The 18,250-nt window shown below is 46.7% G+C and overlaps 1 protein-coding gene across 2 annotated transcripts in view; it reads right to left on the bottom strand.

Moving 5' to 3' along the window:
- The window catches only part of LOC148482029 (catalase), a 60,615-nt gene continuing 42,365 nt past the window's right edge, over window positions 1-18,250 (bottom strand). For both annotated transcript variants that reach the window (XM_088452628.1, XM_088452627.1), the window contains exons 2-13: window positions 18,022-18,193; window positions 16,610-16,720; window positions 16,399-16,529; window positions 13,436-13,540; window positions 11,174-11,299; window positions 9,162-9,353; window positions 8,857-9,009; window positions 8,473-8,611; window positions 6,904-7,034; window positions 3,465-3,572; window positions 2,645-2,731; window positions 1-939 (exon numbers count right to left, since the gene is read on the bottom strand). In XM_088452628.1, the coding sequence (XP_088308754.1) occupies window positions 895-939; window positions 2,645-2,731; window positions 3,465-3,572; window positions 6,904-7,034; window positions 8,473-8,611; window positions 8,857-9,009; window positions 9,162-9,353; window positions 11,174-11,299; window positions 13,436-13,540; window positions 16,399-16,529; window positions 16,610-16,720; window positions 18,022-18,193 (1,500 nt within the window). In that variant the 3' untranslated portion in view covers window positions 1-894. The remainder of the gene's footprint in view (window positions 940-2,644; window positions 2,732-3,464; window positions 3,573-6,903; window positions 7,035-8,472; window positions 8,612-8,856; window positions 9,010-9,161; window positions 9,354-11,173; window positions 11,300-13,435; window positions 13,541-16,398; window positions 16,530-16,609; window positions 16,721-18,021; window positions 18,194-18,250) is intronic.

Here is an 18,250-nt window from a genome sequence, read left to right as displayed (position 1 = left end):
TTTACTGCAGATAGATTTATTGTAAAAAAATGTAATTATAATTAATTCGTTTACAATTGCTGTGCGATTAGGCAGAATGTGACAAAACAGAGGACAGGGTTGTAATATAAAGGGGCATACCCAATAAGCCAGCTAGTTATCAGCTCCGATCTACTCAATCAGATCATGCATGCCCCTGGGTGTTCAGCCCTGAGGGTGCACATTTCCTTGCAGCCGCTGCGAGGTAAACTCAGCGTTAATATGCAAATGGATTATAAAGTATGGCAAAACCCATAGGATCCGCTTTTTATAGATTACTGCGCAGGGAAAATGCTGAATAAGTGAATAGCTCCGGACGTGGAACCCAAAGCTTTACCACGCTCCTAACTGGATATACCCCGCAGTATCCAGATAAACTGCAATGACCTCCAACAGTAACCCAGATGAACTACATCTCCCATAATGCTCAGTCAGCTTCAGAGATGAATGTCACCTACTTAAATCAAACTGTCGAGTGCAATTTTCGTGCCAGATTACTTCCGACTGCAATCAAATAGTTATTTCATTAGAAAGGCACAGAAACTAGTTGTAAGTGCTAAACAACTTGCATCATGTATTGAAATGTTTGGTATGTAAATGTAAGCCAGTCGTAAAATAGAATTAGTTTGCGTATAGCTTTTGCTTTATCTTTTTAACCATATTGCGGATTGCTATTTTGCGCATTAATCTGAACACAGAATAATTGAATGCGGCAATAGTCAGGTGCCTATTATTGGTCCAGTACAAATCTGTGTGAAAGAATTAGCCAGGAGTCTGAGATATTTGTGTTACAATCTTTAAGGTCTTATCTAAGCTGTAGGCTACAATTAAAAAGGCAGGATGAGATCTTACGGACGGATCGTTCAAGGATGAAGGTTACAAGTTGGACTTGTCTTGCTGGCTGTAAGTGTGCACGGGTTTCTGTAAAGGAAGGGAGGTCTGTGGTTAGTATCAAAGCTTTGCCTGTTAAACAGAATCTCTACCTACAGACAGCTTGTAGCCTCCCTGTCAGGACCCGTTTTAGGGTATAAATCTGGATTTCCTGCGTTTCAGCTGTGAATACATTTTTTGGCATTTACTGTACAGTGATTGGCTACAAATATTGCACTATATAACTGCATTAATAGGGCCAGCAGATTACTCCTAGATGAGCAATGTGAAATTAGGGGTGGTCATTTAAATTGATAGGTAAAACCCATAGTGCAGGGTTGCCTGGCACAGCAGATTCTCACTACAACCCCTGGGCTACGTTCTCACTAAAGTAACCATTCCTGGCTTTTTTTTTTCTCTTTTTAATAAGACTCTTGTTCTAGAAACCCAGCGCTTCCCATTAGTCTAATGCCTAATATTTAAAAGGGCAACTCTTTTACTAGTAAAATCACTTCCTTTTTACATTTCGGGCATAAACCATCAGAAGTATTTTAGAACGTGACGCTTAGTATATAAACCCCTCTGTTTTCTTTTTTCACTTCTTAGTACAGGTTGAGTCTCCCATATCCAAATATTCCGAAATACGGAATAGTTTTGGCATGACTGAGATAATGAAACCTTTGATTTTTGATGGTTTAATGTACACAAACTTTGTCTAAGGCACAAATTATTAAATATAATGTATAAAATTACCTTCAGGCTGTGTAAATGAAACAAATTTATTTCATGTATGTACACAAACCTTGCTTGAGCCACATAGTTATTGAAAATATAGTATAAAATTACCTGCAGGCTGTGTGTATAAGGTGTATATAACACATAAATGCATTTGGTGTGTATATTGGTGTCCCATTCCCAAGATATTTCATTATGATTTGCAATTATTCCAAAATACGGAATATTCAGTTATCCAAAATACCCCTGGTCCCAAACATTTTGGATATGGGAGACTCAACCTGTGCATTCTTTTTACATCATAAAGTGGTCAGAAAGGACCAGACATCAATCAGTCCCATCCCCTCCCTCCCTCGCCAGTTCCCTACTGGATGACTGTTTATTTTATTTATTTTCAAAAAAAAATTTTTTCTTTTTTTGCTACAGTCTACTCTAAGCTTGTCCTTAAACCAGACCTGCCCCAGTACTCAACATACATATAAAAAAAAAACCAATATATTAAGCTGCCCTCTGTAACTGCCTGGATATAACACCTGTTTGGCTCTCATCTCTGTTTTAGGGAGGTCAGGACAGACTAATTTGCACTCACTGGAGGTAATCTGGTCCTGCTAGAGCAGGGACGGAGAACCTCAGGCCCAGGGGCCATATAAGGCCACCGGAATCACTTGGTCTGGTCCTCTGAGCTTTTTTCTGCTAGCCTCATCGGGCTAGCAGGGTGCCTAGGATGGCGCTGCAGCCAGAATCTATGCAGCAATGCCACCTGGAATGTCCTTAGAACGCGTCAGACGGCCCTTACAGCTCCCCGGAGCATTATCAAGGCCCACAAATACTGAATACTGAGAGACAGAGAAAAATATAGATCTATATTGGCAGAAAAAAGGTTTCCCCTCCTCTGCGCTAGAGAGTGACAGATGGGAGGGAGACAGTGGGGAAGAGGGCATTTCCCTGTGATGGGGAGAGATTGCATGCCCCCCCCCTGTTACAGGGAAGTAGAGATGGCATGCCCCACTATGAAGGGTACCTTCTTATGGCCTTCTGCATTGTACTTGTCCAGCAGGGCCTGCACACGGCTCCCATATTCTGGGTGGACATCAGAGAAGTTTTTCACCTGTCAGAAGTAGGGGAAAGGTTATACGTTAATGAGCAGATTATATCCCTACTGTATCAGATCACTTCCATCACTACCGCAGACACTGAATGCACCCCCTCCCCAGCTAATGAGGGTGCACGATTATTGCACTATTATTCTAGGGAATTAATACAATGATGAAATGTTTTGGGGTTTTTGTGGCCCCGCTGAGGTCTTTTCTTTTACCCTCCACCTGATAAACACAGCAAAGGACCAAAATCAGGTTATATGTAATAGACTATTCCCACGTTCAGCCTCCATAACCACAGTATGTAACCAATAGAGGACGCACATCTCCACAGAGAAAGCATCATTACATATGTACTCCGATCATCCGGGTCCAATCACTACAAGGGGTTTGTTCTATAGCTGGCGTATATAGAAGCGGCATTCAGGTTTATTCGCTCGCCAAAAATATCCGGCCAGATCTGTACTATAACCCGTAGATACATCGTAGGCGGACAGGGACTTAATGACCATTTGCAGGTCCCCCACCCACATTCCCTTCATCAGCTACTCAAAAATTTCATTTATTCTCCCCCATAGGTCTTTTAGAACGCCTAGCACTGTAATAGCCGGCATTAATAACACATATTGGACATATACCTTCTATTGCACACCCTTGGGGTGAATCCATATAGAGACCAGTAACCAAAACGGTGGTGCATATCACAAAGCTATAGTAATAGGAACACGGAGAGACGATACTCACAGCCCTCTTCTGAATAAAGACCTGGGCGTCCTTCAAGTGCCCAGCAATATTCGCGCACAGCCGCTTACGCTCCTCTTCATTCAGCACTTTGGTGTAGAAGTCCCGCACCTGCAGGGTAATATACCAGGGGTAAATATTTTGGAGAGGGTTAATATGGTACCATTCCCTCCCCAGCAGTGGCAATTCTACATGGTTCCCCTTCTAGCCTACAGAGGGGTCTCTGGTAACGTGTGCTCTTATTTTGTCCAGGATACTAACAGCCGGTGATACCTGCCCCCGCAGCCTGTTGAGGTCTTACTGCCACATTTCCACACAGCGATCCTCATCAGTGTGCAGAGAGAACACGGAGCAGGTAGCGCCTGCAGGTAGCATGCCGACCAGAATAGCCTGCTAAACAGCTTGATTAGTACAGTAACCAAAGGATACAAATTATTATTTTTGAGATCAATAATCAGACTACAGGGGAGATGTACCAAGCCTCTTAAGTGGGGACGTAAACAAGTTGAAATGTTGCCCGAAGAACCAATCAGCTTCTAGCTAACATTTATCAAGTACACTCTATAAAATGATAGGTATAAGATGATTTGTTGCTATGGGTAACTTCTTTAGAAGCTTTGATACACCTCCAGCCCTTAATGTCAACTTATATTAGCAGTGTTTGTGCTCTGTGGGTAGTACGTGCAGTGATCGCGAAATAGGCGCTATAGCGAGTTTTTACGCGATACAGGAAGTTAGAGACTCTGTTTTTAAAAATGCCCGAGTCCCCCAGGACGCGCACTGAGGAACAGCCAATCACCGCTGGCAGCATTCACCAACCAATCACCTGCCGGCAGCGTGTCTCATCCAATAACTGTGGGCTGTGCGTTCCACCCAACTTCCGTGCTGCTCCAGGTGGCCTGCCTCCTAGAGTGCCTGACTGCCTGTGCGAGGCTGAGCTGGCCTGGGACTCTGAGTACAAAGTATAGGAGGACCGCGAGCGCCCAGCTCTTCCAGCTGATTGAAATCAGAGCGTGGCAGCTGAGGGCAGCGATGGGACTGCAGCCGGGCTGTGTCTACCTCCAGCCCCTCCACAGCCGATCTGCCACCAGGAGGCTCACCTATGACAGATTACTGCAGGGTGCTTAATGAAATAGGTTTGTGACAGGGCGCCACCTGCTGTTGAACACCGTTGGCCAGAGGCTCCCCACAGGAGAGGAGAGTTCAGATGAAGGGTCCTGCCTAGAAGCACTGAGGGGCACAGCGCCAGGCCTTAGAGACACTGATGGCCCTATTATAACTATGGAGTGCCGCACACTACTTACGGTAATAAAAAACAACTTGGAGTGACCCGTTTAATGTTACGCATTGATAAACCCATTGGTCTGTACTGTTTTATACATAGATTACGACCTTTATCAAATCCTACTCTGCCCTCCCACCCTGTTCTCCATGTCTGTACCCCTTCTGCTCTCCTCTCCCGTGTACTCTGCCCTCCCACCCTGTTCTCCATGTCTGTACCCCTTCTGCTCTCCTCTCCCGTGTACTCTGCCCTCCCACCCTGTTCTCCATGTCTGTACCCCATCTGCTCTCCTCTCCCGTGTACTCTGCCCTCCCACCCTGTTCTCCATGTCTGTACCCCTTCTGCTCTCCTCCCCTATGTACTCTGCCCTCCCACCCTGTTCCCCATGTCTGTACCCCTTCTGCTCTCCTGTGTACTCTGCCCTCCCACCCTGTTCCCCATGTCTGTACCCCTTCTGTTCTCCTCCCATGTACTCTGCCCTCCCGCCCCTGTTCCCCATGTCTGTACCCCTTCTGCCTTCCCGTGTACTCTGCCCTCCTACCTGTGCCCCCTGTTCCCCGCTCACCATGTCTGTGCCCCCTCTTACCCTCTATTCATGTCTGTTCCCCTACTGCTCCCCTGTGTACCCTCCCATCCCTGTGCCCTTCTCCCCATGTCATTCTCAGTGCAAAATATTTTGCTTTTTTTTTTTTATTTAGGGAGGTATACTATTGCACAAAAGGGTACAGAGACATTTTCACTCTGGACTGGAACCAAGGTGGTCTCGGCTCTATAATTTACACTCTGCAGAATTCGGGTTTCCCCAGCTCCCCGCACCCCTAGCCCGAGTCACCCAGCAGCAGAGAGGAGGCCGGCTGCAGTTAGACCTGCAATGACTGAGCTGTCAGGACGATAATTCTTATGGCTTCTGCATCCAGAGAACCTCCTCAGTTATGTCCAATCTTACCTAATTAGTGCAATCTCATTAGTCTAACCCATAATAAAAGTAGTTTGATCACAAGTGTTTTATTTACAGAACAGTCAGCGCAAGGGATGGAAAGAGGAGCAGAGAGAACTCACAGGGTGCATGGAGTACGCTCTCCCTACACATACAACAGCCCGCTAGCTGGCCAATGCCACATCCCAAGTATAACAACGGAGTTAGGTTACCACTTATGTATGCAGGGCCGCCGTCAGGGGGGGGACTGCCGGGCCCGGAGAGAGCGGGACCCGGGAGACAGCAGTGCAGGGTATACGAATCAGTAGCCGGGGAAACAGCGCCGCCAGCGGTATTTGATACATGGTGCCGGCCGCAAGACATTACAGCTCGCGGACCGGCAGCCAATCAGGAGCAGCCATTGCGGCCGCTCCTGATTGGCTCGCGGGCAGCGGCGTATTTTAATTACCGCTGGCTGCCTTGTGTCTACCCGGCTGCCGATTCATATTCTCTGCACTGCTGTCTCTCGGCCCGGGCCCTCTGAAGATACAAGGTAGGAGTCGTCCCTGTCCTGTGCCCCTTCACCTACTGCAAGAAACTAGCAAGCCTTCCCTGCCCTAACGCTCTACTCCAGCCAGCCTTCCCCGCCCCATGCTCCCCTAGTCTAGCCAGCTTTCCCTGCCCTGTGCCCCCCCTAATCCAGCCAGTCTTCCCTGCCCCCCCACCCCAGTCCAACCTTCTGTCCTGTGCCTCCCCACTAGTGTACCTAGCCTTTCCTGCCCCCCCCTAGCTTTCTCTGCCCTGTGCCCCCCAATTAAGGTCCAGCCTTCCCTGCCTTGTGCACCACAGTCCAACTTCCCCTGTGCCCTCCCAGTCCAGCCTTCCCAGCCCTGTGCCACCCACTCCAATCCTGTCTTCCCCACCCCAAACTTTGTGAATTTTTAAACTGGGTTATGCACTAATTGACGTCCGACCCCCCGTGTAGCTCCACCCACACTATACACTGCTCCTCCCACCTCTGCACCATTCCCCAGGGGGGCCCTGCCTTCTTTGTCAGTACCGGGCCCCACGATTTCTGATGGCAGCCCTGTATGTATGTATCCCTAACTGAGCGTATACACCATGTATGTAGTTGTTGGTACAGCTGCTATTGCACTCTCAGACCAGTAGGAGACAGCAGCGCTCTTCCTCTGAGCTGCCAGCCTCCCCTATCATTCACATCTCAGACACTACCCATGACTTACCTGGGAGACATTGTCATCATCAGAGCTGTTATAGCGCGCCACGTCGGCCGACACGCTGAAGCGGCTTTCTCTGGCCAGAGGCTGAATATCAGGGGCGGTGAAGCTGTTGGGATAATAGTTAGGCGCACCCCCTGTAGATAAAAGTATTGCTTAGTAGGAAGAAGTACAGAATACTCCTGTATCAGACACTTAAGAGGGGTCTATGGACTAAACCTTGGAGACAGATAAAGTACCACCCAATCAGCTTCTAAAGCTGGGTACACACAAGACGATATGACGTCCGATCCCGCAGATCAAATAAGTCTAGTACGTACCCACTACACGCGCTCCCGAGGGTCATTCCATAGGCCTGAATGCACAGCCGACGGAGCGACCCAGCTTCCGACGCCGGCAAGGTCTCAATATTGCCTGTGAACGATATAATCGGGCGGTCGTTCACAAGATCGTGCAGTGTGTACCGCCCGCCCGATCTATATTGTTCATCGGCACTATCGGCCGTCGCATTGGGGGGCCGCTAAGTGTATACCCAGCCTCTTTCACGTTTCAAACACAGCCTGTAAAAGTGACAGGAGCCGATTAGTTGGCACTTTATCTCCCTCCAAGGATTAGTACATAGACACCCCTTACTGTACACTTCAATTCCGAATCACACACGCCAACTGCCAGTAACAGGCAACATAAAATGTGACACTACTACACCATACAACAGAAAAGCCTGCTGTCACCCCAGTAGTGTTATTAACCCATCAAATTCACTTTAGTTTTCTTATATACAATTATACTCCATAACTCAGGAGATACACAACCTGCGAGACTGTAGACATGACCATTGCCAGCCTTTACATTGTTATGATCTTTAATTATCCTCATCATTGGCAACATGCAGTAGATTATTCCCTATATGGGTTATTTTTAGCTTGTAGATTTGTTAAGAGGAAATGTGGTATGGTAGAACAACCCCCCCATTATCTGAAACAAGAGTCCAGATAGCTCTAAATTGGGATTAACAACCCTGTAAAAACCATCGTACTGCAGAGTGGCCCACAGCTCTTACCAGATCATTCTTGTAGCACTAAAGGCCCCCCCCACACACGGAGTGATATAGCGGACGATCCGCTGCGTGCTTCTGTGGGGTAGTCAGTCGCTCCTCCACATCTTTCTTCATGCACAAGAGATCTGGAGAAGCGATCTATGATCCCATGCTGGTCTATGCATATCGGGCACCAGATCGCCTTGTGTACGGGGACCACATCATCGCTGGGTACAGTGTGTACCCAGCTTAAGGGTGGACTGAGTGTTGCCGCTTCTACAGCAAGCACCCAGCTTCAAGTTCTGGGGGCGAGGGTTCTACTGAAAGTGGGAGGTCTCATTTAAGCTTGTATATTTATTACTATGTGAAACAACTGTATATATTAGATGCTTAGGGGAAAAACAGTAATCATACAGCAAAGTTGTCTAGGAAACAAAGAAGGTCTCCAGTTAGACGTATTTAATTCCTCTGCAGATCCATACAGAGCGTATGCTAATAGAAAGTGCAGGCTACAAGATACATGACTCTGGGGCAAGTACCTTGGTTATCGGTGAAGCACATCGGTCCATCCCTTTGGTAATTGGCCACGCGGGTTTTGTATGGGCAGTTCACAGGTAACTGCAGATAGTTGGCCCCCAGGCGGTGTCTGTGAGTGTCCGGGTAGGAGAAGAGACGCCCCTGTAACAAGCCACATTTAAGGTTTACATATTGCCCTTTGTATAATGAAGGACCTGTACTGCAAACCAAAGAACACAAGGAAATGCTGCATGGTTCACCTCGAGATCCAGTACTTTTATAAAGAGAATCTGTACAGACCCGCACCTTTTGTGGTACTTAAATGACTCTCATTACACAGTAAAATTGGCTATAGCAGCGTTTACAGTCAGTGCAAGGAAATAGCGATGGATCGCAGGCCTCCGTACCTGCAGCATTTTGTCCGGGCTCGGCTCTATCCCAGGGGGCATGTTACTCGGATCAAAGGCAATCTGCTCCACCTCTGCAAAGTAGTTGGTTGGGTTACGATTCAGAACCAGTTTCCCCACTGGGATGAGCGGATAATCGTTGTGAGGCCAGACCTGGAACAAGAAAACCCAATCAGACAGTTTAGGTCATAAAAATTTACAACTCATTTTATTTATTAAGGTTCACAGTATTATAATGCTACATGTGCACACTCTAGTCTTCAGTACTGGACACACTGAAGCCGAATGGCATCATTACAACTCACTTTAGTTAGGTCAAAAGGATTGAATGGGAATTTCTCCGCTTGTTGGAAGGTCATGACCTGGATGTAGAAGTTCCAGGAAGGGAAGTTCCCACTGGCGATGGATTCATACAAGTCGTGAATACCATAGTCTGGATCTTCAGCAGCCAAGCGATTGGCTTCCTCCACGGTCAGATTTCTGATGCCCTGATTGGTCTGGCAATAAATGGCAGAAATTCAGCATTAAACACCACGCTGTCTTAGGAAACATACGATGAGAATGACAAATATGGAAACCAAAGCAGCCTCGATTAAGGATCAGGAATTTGGTCAAATGACAATTTCTGGGGCATCAAATAGACTTTAGCTTACTCTCACCCTAACTATAGGAGCACAAGAACTTCTAAATGCACCATACACGGCAGCCATGTTGTAGCAGAACCATCGATCCCTCTTTAGACGTCCATATGCACAATTTTGTGGGCTGAACGAATATATCAGTCTTTGGACACAGCTGCTGTTTGATCACAACTTAATCAGGGCCCTCAGTGAGGTCAATAGCCCCAAGGAGATAGGTACTGCGGTGCATGAACAGCTCCTTGCACTGGGTGTAGGCATCATGTGAGTAAATGAACCACGGATCAAGATATTTAATCAAGTAACTGAATTCCCTTTTGTTTAAACATGCATTGGTAAATAGGATCCAGAAGTAAATCTCCCTGAGAAAATGGGCCAAGCCCAGTGATTGCGACATCACAGTACAACGCAATTCCTAGTAACGGCGTCTGATGTTACATGTATAAACCGTCACATTTAATCCAGGTATTAATGCTAATATCAACAAGTAACTGCAAGTTGTGTTCCAGAAAGCAGCTGATCATTATGGGCTTGAAGATGAATAAACTGCAATTTGGCATAGTGCACGTAAAGACGCAGAGATAGTTCCAAAGTCGTTATGCGACAAAAGGTGTAACAACTTCTTGCAACTGGGCGCTGCTAGACTGTAAGCTCTTAGGCAGGGCCCACTCCCTCCTTGATCCTACCTTATACTACCATTACCAGCATGGCTCCTTTAACCTCCTTCTCCCCTCTAGTGGATCTCACACAAGACCTGAGCCAGAGCCGCACCAGATGCCGATGTGCACGTAGTTGGATGACTGTTTGTAACGTCCCGTGCGGGACAATCCCAAAAAAGCTTGGACGCTGCGTGCGTTACAGTGTACACCTAAAGACGCACGGTATCAGAAATTCCCGGAACAGTGATGGGCATTTCTGGGCGGTGTGTAGAAATGCGCGCAAAAATGGTGCGTTTAATGGGCGCATTGCGCGAGTCAGTGAAAGCGGCTGGTGGAGTCTGAGAACGCACCAATCAGTATTACTGCGTACATGCAAGCTAAAAAGTGGGCATCTCAGTCTTTGCACTTTCGGACACAGGGATGGACACAAGGGAAGGAGTTTATAGCGGCATTTGCATCCACCTCTGATGGTCCACCATCAGCTCTCCCATTTAATAGGAACAGAATCATTTAGAGCTGCTGCGCCTTCCCTTCCAACTCACCCCCGTCAGCCGACTCTAGCTACAGCGAGTTCCCCTACCCTTCCCCCTGTACTGGTTACTCCCTGTCAGTTTTAAAGCATTATTTACAATATGTACTACACATTGCATTGTATTTTTGCTGTGTACTATATTGGTTTTTAGGTTACCTCTTGTATGGCAGTGTGTACACCTTGGGGCACCTAACAGATACAAGATTTACAAGAGGTTTGCTGCAGAAAATAGAAGACCGTATGCCAGTGATTTTCAACTCGAGGCACACTACATAAGATTTTAAAATAGCAAAGGCACACTATCCAGCTATGCATGACCAATGAAACAACATACACATTGGCTCCCATATAACAGTATGCACACATATTGGCCTCCTCCTCGGGAATAAAACATCTAGTGGCAGTGTGTCATAACTACATCATCTAGAACTTGCAGTAATAAGCGCGCTGATAGGTTTAGTTAGTACAGAAGTGTCAGTAGCACATACCTTGAAGTGGAATTTACAATACACGGCTTCGTCTTTAGCATTAATCAGTTTAAAAGTGTGAGATCCATAACCATTCATGTGTCGGTGGCCATTTGGGATCCCGCGGTCGGAAAACAGGAAGGAAACCTGAGGGAATTAACAGAAAAACAAAGTCAATGTCTAGAAAAGAGGATAACCCCAGTCTGTAATATGTGTAGGTAACTAATGCAGAGTGTCGGATCCATTACACGCATCTAAGTTACACGCTGAAGTCATACTTTGGAGAGTTTGCAGTCTGAAGTTAACACGTCTCTTAAGTTGTCCGCTAGTTACTTTTATATACTCTAAATGTATTGGTTATTTTTCTTTAACATCGAAGTTGCTACGGCTTGAGGTTGTCACCTTTAAAACCAGCCTGTCAAGCTAGAGAGATGCTCTGCATCGTTTCCCCAACTAACAGAGCAACACACAAGACCATACAGACCAAAATAACACTCGGCTGGGTACAAGGTTCCCGAGAGTCCCTACAATGGGTACTAGCCTAAAAAAGTCATTAGCACAAAGAAAGCATCAAACTTACATAGGACCTCATTCAGACCCGCTCGCAGCGGCCGCACTGCGCGTGCGCAAGCCCCGGAGCGAGAGAGAAATTCTCTCGCTCCGGAGCTCACTACAAAAAGGGGCGGCTGTCGATGTTGTTCGACAGCTCACCCAATTTTGTAGGCGGGGGTGGTTTTACAAACGGAGGGCGTTTTGTGGGCGGCCGCACTGACATCAGCAGTGATGTCAGTGGGGAGCTTCCTGCTCGATCAGAGCAGGAAGCTGCCTGGGGCTTGCCGAGACCCAACCTTAGGGTCTCGTCGCACGCCGCGATGGTCTTGACCATCGCCACCATCAACCTGGTCGGTCGCTAAAGCTGTGGGTGGTAACCCACAGCTTAGCTAGCGACCAGGAGGCCGCACTTGAAAACACAAGAGGCCGCCCACATTCAGAGCGACCGCTCGCATTTTGCGACCGCCTCTGAATGAGGGCCATTGTTCCTCAGGATAAGTATGTAACCTCCCACAGCGTCATGTGTGTCTCTCCAGGATCTCAGACAAGGAAGTATCCGGCCAGCCACTGTCGCAGCGCCTTACGTCACACCCCCTCAGTCGGAGGCACTGTACAGGAAACACAGCGCGTTTCCCTAGCCGCTGGATTCTCACAGCTACCACGCTGCTTCTTCTCCTCCACTCTGACCCAAGGAGATTCGCCGCAATAACCAGCATTTCAAGCAGTGAGGCAGACGAACCACTGCTGTATCTGACCGGGACGCCGGCAGACAGCGCAACTGCCTCAGGTGACTAGCGGTTCCCTATTCGGATCATTGCTGCATCTGGCTTCATACATATGCACATGTCAATTCTGCATACTAGTTAACTGCTTTACCTACCATTTGGACTGGCTATATTGTAAGGAGTGTGCATGGTGCTTTTTTATTGGGGTGACACGCAGTCGCACAACCTCACACACTTGGCTGCATGTAACAGACGCTTCAGCTACTAACACTAGCGACTCACCCATGCTATTAGGACTGCTTATTAACCTACCGGCCGCTTAGATACAGTATTATTATTATTAGTGCCTTTGAGGTTAATGCAACCAACTAACCTGATCTGTTCCTAGATTGATGTTTTATATATTTCAGTTGTTTGTTTTATGCAATTTATATTATTCAATATTTGTTATATTTACATTTTTAGCGATAAATAACACTTATACCATTGTCCAGCGCTCTCCTTATATAGATTTTTGACATCCCACAGTGGTAACAGACATGCAAATCACTCCTTAGATGTTCACAAGTAAGCCTATAAATCCTATAGATTACGCTTTCATAGGTATAGACCTAACGGCTATTACAGATGGTTATCCTGTAATTAACAGTACAACTTGCTGCACATATAGACAAATATCGAAATTTCAAACCACAGCTTGCCATGTAATAGAGACACTGGAATAATGAGAGATTTATAAATAGGACACCAGCAATTCCCTAGTCAAATTCCTACATATGTCTGTGTTGAGCATTACAGCCCATAGCCATAGTATAATTTCTATCTAGTAACAAGAAATAAAAAATGGTAATCGCGCATTTGATTTGGCGTGTTGCGACAGCTCCTCTTTAGTACGGACAACAGGCAAAAGTCAACATTTGAATAATTTTGTCGTTTTCATTTGGTCCCAGCAGAAGGTGCCATCAACATGGCAGGAGGCAGGGGGTACTAAACACGGGCGTTATACCTGGTGGAGAGACTCCGGACGCAGTGCCCAGAAATCCCAGACCATGTCTGGGTCTTTCATGTGAGTCTGGGGGTTCCGCTTCTGGGAGTGGATGAAAGACGGAAACTGAAAAAAAAAATATTTTTTATATAATATTATAACATATAGTATTATTTACAAAATAATAAACATGTCACTGCGCCATACCATAATACCATCGGGGCCATACCATGTTACACCCTGGTACCATCATGCAGCAATGTTCGCTGTTACATGAGAAAACTTCCCCTGCATCAGAGAGCTATGGAAAACCTTACCAAGTTAATTTTATTTTAAGTAAAGTGGATAAACGTCCAGAGTCTCAGGATTTGGTTGGTAAGGTTGGCGAATATGAAGCAATAAAGGGGCAACCTCTGTTATTGCAGTTTTCAGAGATATTCATTGGTATTATGCATGTTCTATGACTGCTGTAGAAACAATGCAAAGCAGGGTTATTTATATTAATATACAATATGGAGGAGAAAAGCATAAAAGGAATATTTGGGATTAAGTTATACTAATGCTATTTAATAGATATACAGTCTTAAAAGAGTACTCCCCTTTCAGTTACGCTTTACGCAGCACAGCGCTGGTCTTCAAGGAAGTTTTATCTGATAGAACAAAAGTGTAAAGAATTTTTAACTACAACTTTTTGCTAATATGATTATGAACCTATTGACATGAAAACGCTCTCTCATATGATTTGCAAGGTGGACCCTAGAGTGCGTTTGTAAGATTGAGAATTTAGGGCTCGATTCAATTCAGTGCGATGCAGATTAGCCCCAGGAGGGAGCTCCCGAAGATATCCAATTCACCGCGCTGTTTGGTCCGACAGTTGCCAGTTAAGTCTGAGGATGCCTTAGCGTGACTTAGCATGAGTGTTTAGGCGCGAAAACCGGCATTCTCCGACTAAAGTGCTGGCTGCGAGGCAGTTAGCTCCGCGCTAAGCCGGAAATCAGCCGCACGCCCAGAACTTTTGTCAGATTTCTCCTTGCACTCTCAGGGGGGGGGGGGGGGGGCGCGAAAATAAAAATTTTAGTCGGACCAAACAGCGCACTGGATGGAATAGCTCCGGGAGCTCCCTAATTCGGCATTGTGCTGAATTGAATTGAGCCCATTGAACGTAAGAAACAATGAAGTGACTGATTATTAGTTTCTGTAAAGAGCTGCGTAATATGATGGCGCTATATAAAATGATAATATATACAATATATGTTTATTTATCATAAGCGATATACACAAGATGCACAAGTACTGGAAGCGTAGAGCCAGCAGCCAGTGGACATCCCAGTCTAGTAAGGAATAAGGCCCTCATTCAGAGGCGGTCGCTCGCTCTGAATGAGGGCGGCCGCTTGTCTTTTGCTCTGAATGAGGGCGGCCTCCTGGTCGCTAGCTAAGCTGTGGGTTACCACCCACAGCTTTAGCGACCGACCAGGGTGATGGTCAAGACCATTGTGGCCATCGGGACTTGCGACAAGACCCTAAGGTTGGGTCTCAGCAACCGCAAGCCCCAGGGAGCTTCCTGCTCTGATCGAGCAGGAAGCTCCCCACTGACATCACTTAAGGAACGCCGCAGTTTGTGTAGCCACCCCGCCTACAAAACGGGGCGAGCTGTCGAACAACATCGCCAGCCGCCCCTTTGTAGTGAGCTCCGGAGCGAGAGAATTTAGGGGCCTTAGCGCTTGCGACCGGGTCTGAATGAGACCCTAAGTCCCATCATATTCTGGGTGGAGATTTGTCAAGCTATAAAAAAAAAAAAAAAAAAAAAAGGAAGAAGTAGACAAGTTGCACAAAGCAACCAATCAGCTTCTAACTGTCACTTATACAGCCCAGTCTATGAAGAGAGTTGCAAGCGGATTGGTTGCTTTAGGCAACTTCTGTTTAAACTCCTCAGGAGCCCTAAGAGTTCTCGTTCTCCAGACAAAGTATCTGGTGCACAGGTGTAGCCATTACAGTCACTTCTTAGAAGATGCAGCTCTTCCTTCCTAAGTGACACAATCTAAAGATTCATAGGTGGTCTGGAAAACATGAACTGCAGGGATTCCTGAAGATGGAGTGAGAAGCACTGGTCTAGCACATAGAACCAAGAACACACACACTCACTATACAGCCAAATTCAAGCTACGCTTTAACATTTGTGCCAGGCGAGGTGGGTGGACTTTAGACTGCTCGGACTCTGATTTTTTTTTTTTTGTTCTGTGTAAATAAAATATGAGGGGTTATCAGCCTGCAAAGCACCGGTGTCATGCGAGTGGGTCAGGTAAACATGTACAGGGCTGAGGACAGGAGCCTCTGCCCACATACCCGCTGTGCAAGGCCTACTTTGTCTTCCCTGCACCAGCAGCTGAGGGTCGCAACTCCCCTACACAAACGCTCCATGGGCCCTAATCAGATATCTACGCTAATGTAATAGCGTGCGGGATCGCGCACGCAGTTACTGTGCAGAAATATGCCAGGGTATGTATTAAGGTGCCCACCGAGGCCATCACAAATCCAAGCAGCTGGGTACGGTATGGTGCCACCGTCACAGATCATTCGATAATCGTCCATATGCGTACCCCTATGATCGTGCACTATGGCCCCCTGAACTGAGATGTCAGGACCACTATCTGTGTACAGGACCGCACTTGTAGATACACAGAGACCAGCACCAACGGCCTCTGCATGTCAATTACTTTGCAAAGAAATCCTCACTGCGGGCGCGTTGCTAAAGTACCGTGGTGCGTGCGCAGAGCAACCGTGACGCATGTGCAGTTGGCTTTCAATCGCTCGACTGCATAAATATAGGCATTGCATACATATCTGAAGAAGGCGCAAATTCCCAGTTTTAAAAGTGGACAGCATGCCACATCTCCAAGTGTTCTAACAGATAGTCATGTATCTATATTCAGTATTAAATCAGATTTGGATAGAGCAAGACTCAAGAAAATCCAAGGAAAGCTCACCAACATGGCGTCACGGATGAAAAAGATGGGGGTGTTGTTACCGGTCAGATCCCAGTTCCCATCCTCGGTGTACATTTTCACAGCAAATCCGCGAGGGTCACGAACGGTGTCGGAAGAGCCAGATTCCCCAGCTGCGAACAAGACGAGAGGCTTAGCGTCTGTAGGGTCACAATGTTCAGTCTACATAAAAGCGAGGGAGAAGGAATCTTACCGACAGTGGAGAACCGCACCGCTATTGGGGTCCTCTTCCCAACATGCTCAAACACCTTCGCCTTGCTGTATTTTGAAATGTCGTGAGTCACTTCCAAATAGCCAAAGGCCCCTACAGACAGAGAAAGAGCCATCAGTCCACACCGTGAAAGTAACCGCCCCTACAGACCGGGAGAGATCCATCAGTCCAAACTACTAAAGGTAACTGCCCCTACATACAGAGAAAGAGCCATCAGTCCACACTGTGAAAGTGACTGCCCCTACAGACCGGGAGAGATCCATCAGTCCACACTACGGAGGTAACTGCCCCTACAGACAGGGAGAGATCCATCAGTCCACACTACGGAGGTAACTGCCCCTACAGACAGGGAGAAATCCATCAGTCCACACTACTAAAGGTAACTACCCCTACAGACCGGGAGAGATCCATCAGTCCACACTACGGAGGTAACTGCCCCTACAGACAGGGAGAGATCCATCAGTCCACACTACTAAAGGTAACTGCCCCTACAGACAGTGAGAGCTCCATCAGTCCACACTACTAAAGGTAACTGCCCCTACAGACAGTGAGAGCTCCATCAGGCCACACTATGAAGGTAACTACCCTTACAGACAGGGAGAGCTCCATCAGTCCACACTATGAAGGCAAATGAAATTTAGATTGGTGTGCCTTGTGATACGGTGATAAGGAGATGGATACACCCTATGCCTGGGTAATGCCTTGCTAAGTGTTATTGTCGGGCAGTACAAATCAGGTACAATGTTTACGTTACAATGTTTCCCCCACAACAGTTTCTCCACATACTGATGCTATTCCATTGATTTCAATGTAAATACACATCCAATGTTTTATCATTAATAAAATGATTAAGCATCATATTGGTGCAAAGCGAAGGGCTGTGTCATAACCAGTAACTCATTGTGTTCATTATTCCCCTCCCCCATTTGTGGTTGCCGTCAAACCAATCCCTAATGACTGGAGGAGGGGGATTGCCAGAGAGTTAGAATCAGAGCTTCAGCTATATTATGTAGCTCACAGGTTCTCAAACTCGGTCCTCAGGACCCCAAACAGTGCATGTTTTCCAGGTCTCCTCACAGAAGTAAAGATAATCATCTCCTCCTGTAGATCTCTTAAAAAGTGTCAGTGAGTAATAAGTACACCTGTGCACCTGCAAAACGTGAACGGTGTGTGGTCCTGAGAATAGAGTTTGAGAACCACTGGTTTAGGATGTTTGAGTAACGACTTAATGCAATAAGTTTATCCACATGTATGATCCAGACAACAGATATGGTCAGTTGGCAACTGGACACCGGCTCACCATGTGTGACCAGCATAACAGTATGGAAGGCGTAGTACTAACGCACCAGAGATACCAGGCAGAATGCCATTAAAGAGATAAGGACAATCTATACCTGCTCCTTTAGCATGCACCACTCTTTCGGGGATCCTCTCCCGGTCAAAGTGCGCCATCTCATCTGTGAACACCACATCTTGCACCAGCAGTGGCCCTCGTGGTCCAATCGTCAAAAGGTTCAGTTTATCCGCCACGGGGTTCCCGCCACCTGTTGTTAGGACATCCGGTTTCTGTGGAAATATGAAAAACAAATAAATAACATAGAACCAAGTTTGAAGTGATTGTGG

Source organism: Taudactylus pleione, unplaced genomic scaffold (genome assembly GCF_031769625.1).
Source record: "Taudactylus pleione unplaced genomic scaffold, aTauple2 ptg000555l, whole genome shotgun sequence".
Taxonomy (NCBI): Eukaryota; Metazoa; Chordata; class Amphibia; order Anura; family Myobatrachidae; genus Taudactylus; species Taudactylus pleione.
Note: the sequence above shows the minus strand (reverse complement) of the source record. Positions and strands in the feature narration are given on the sequence as shown.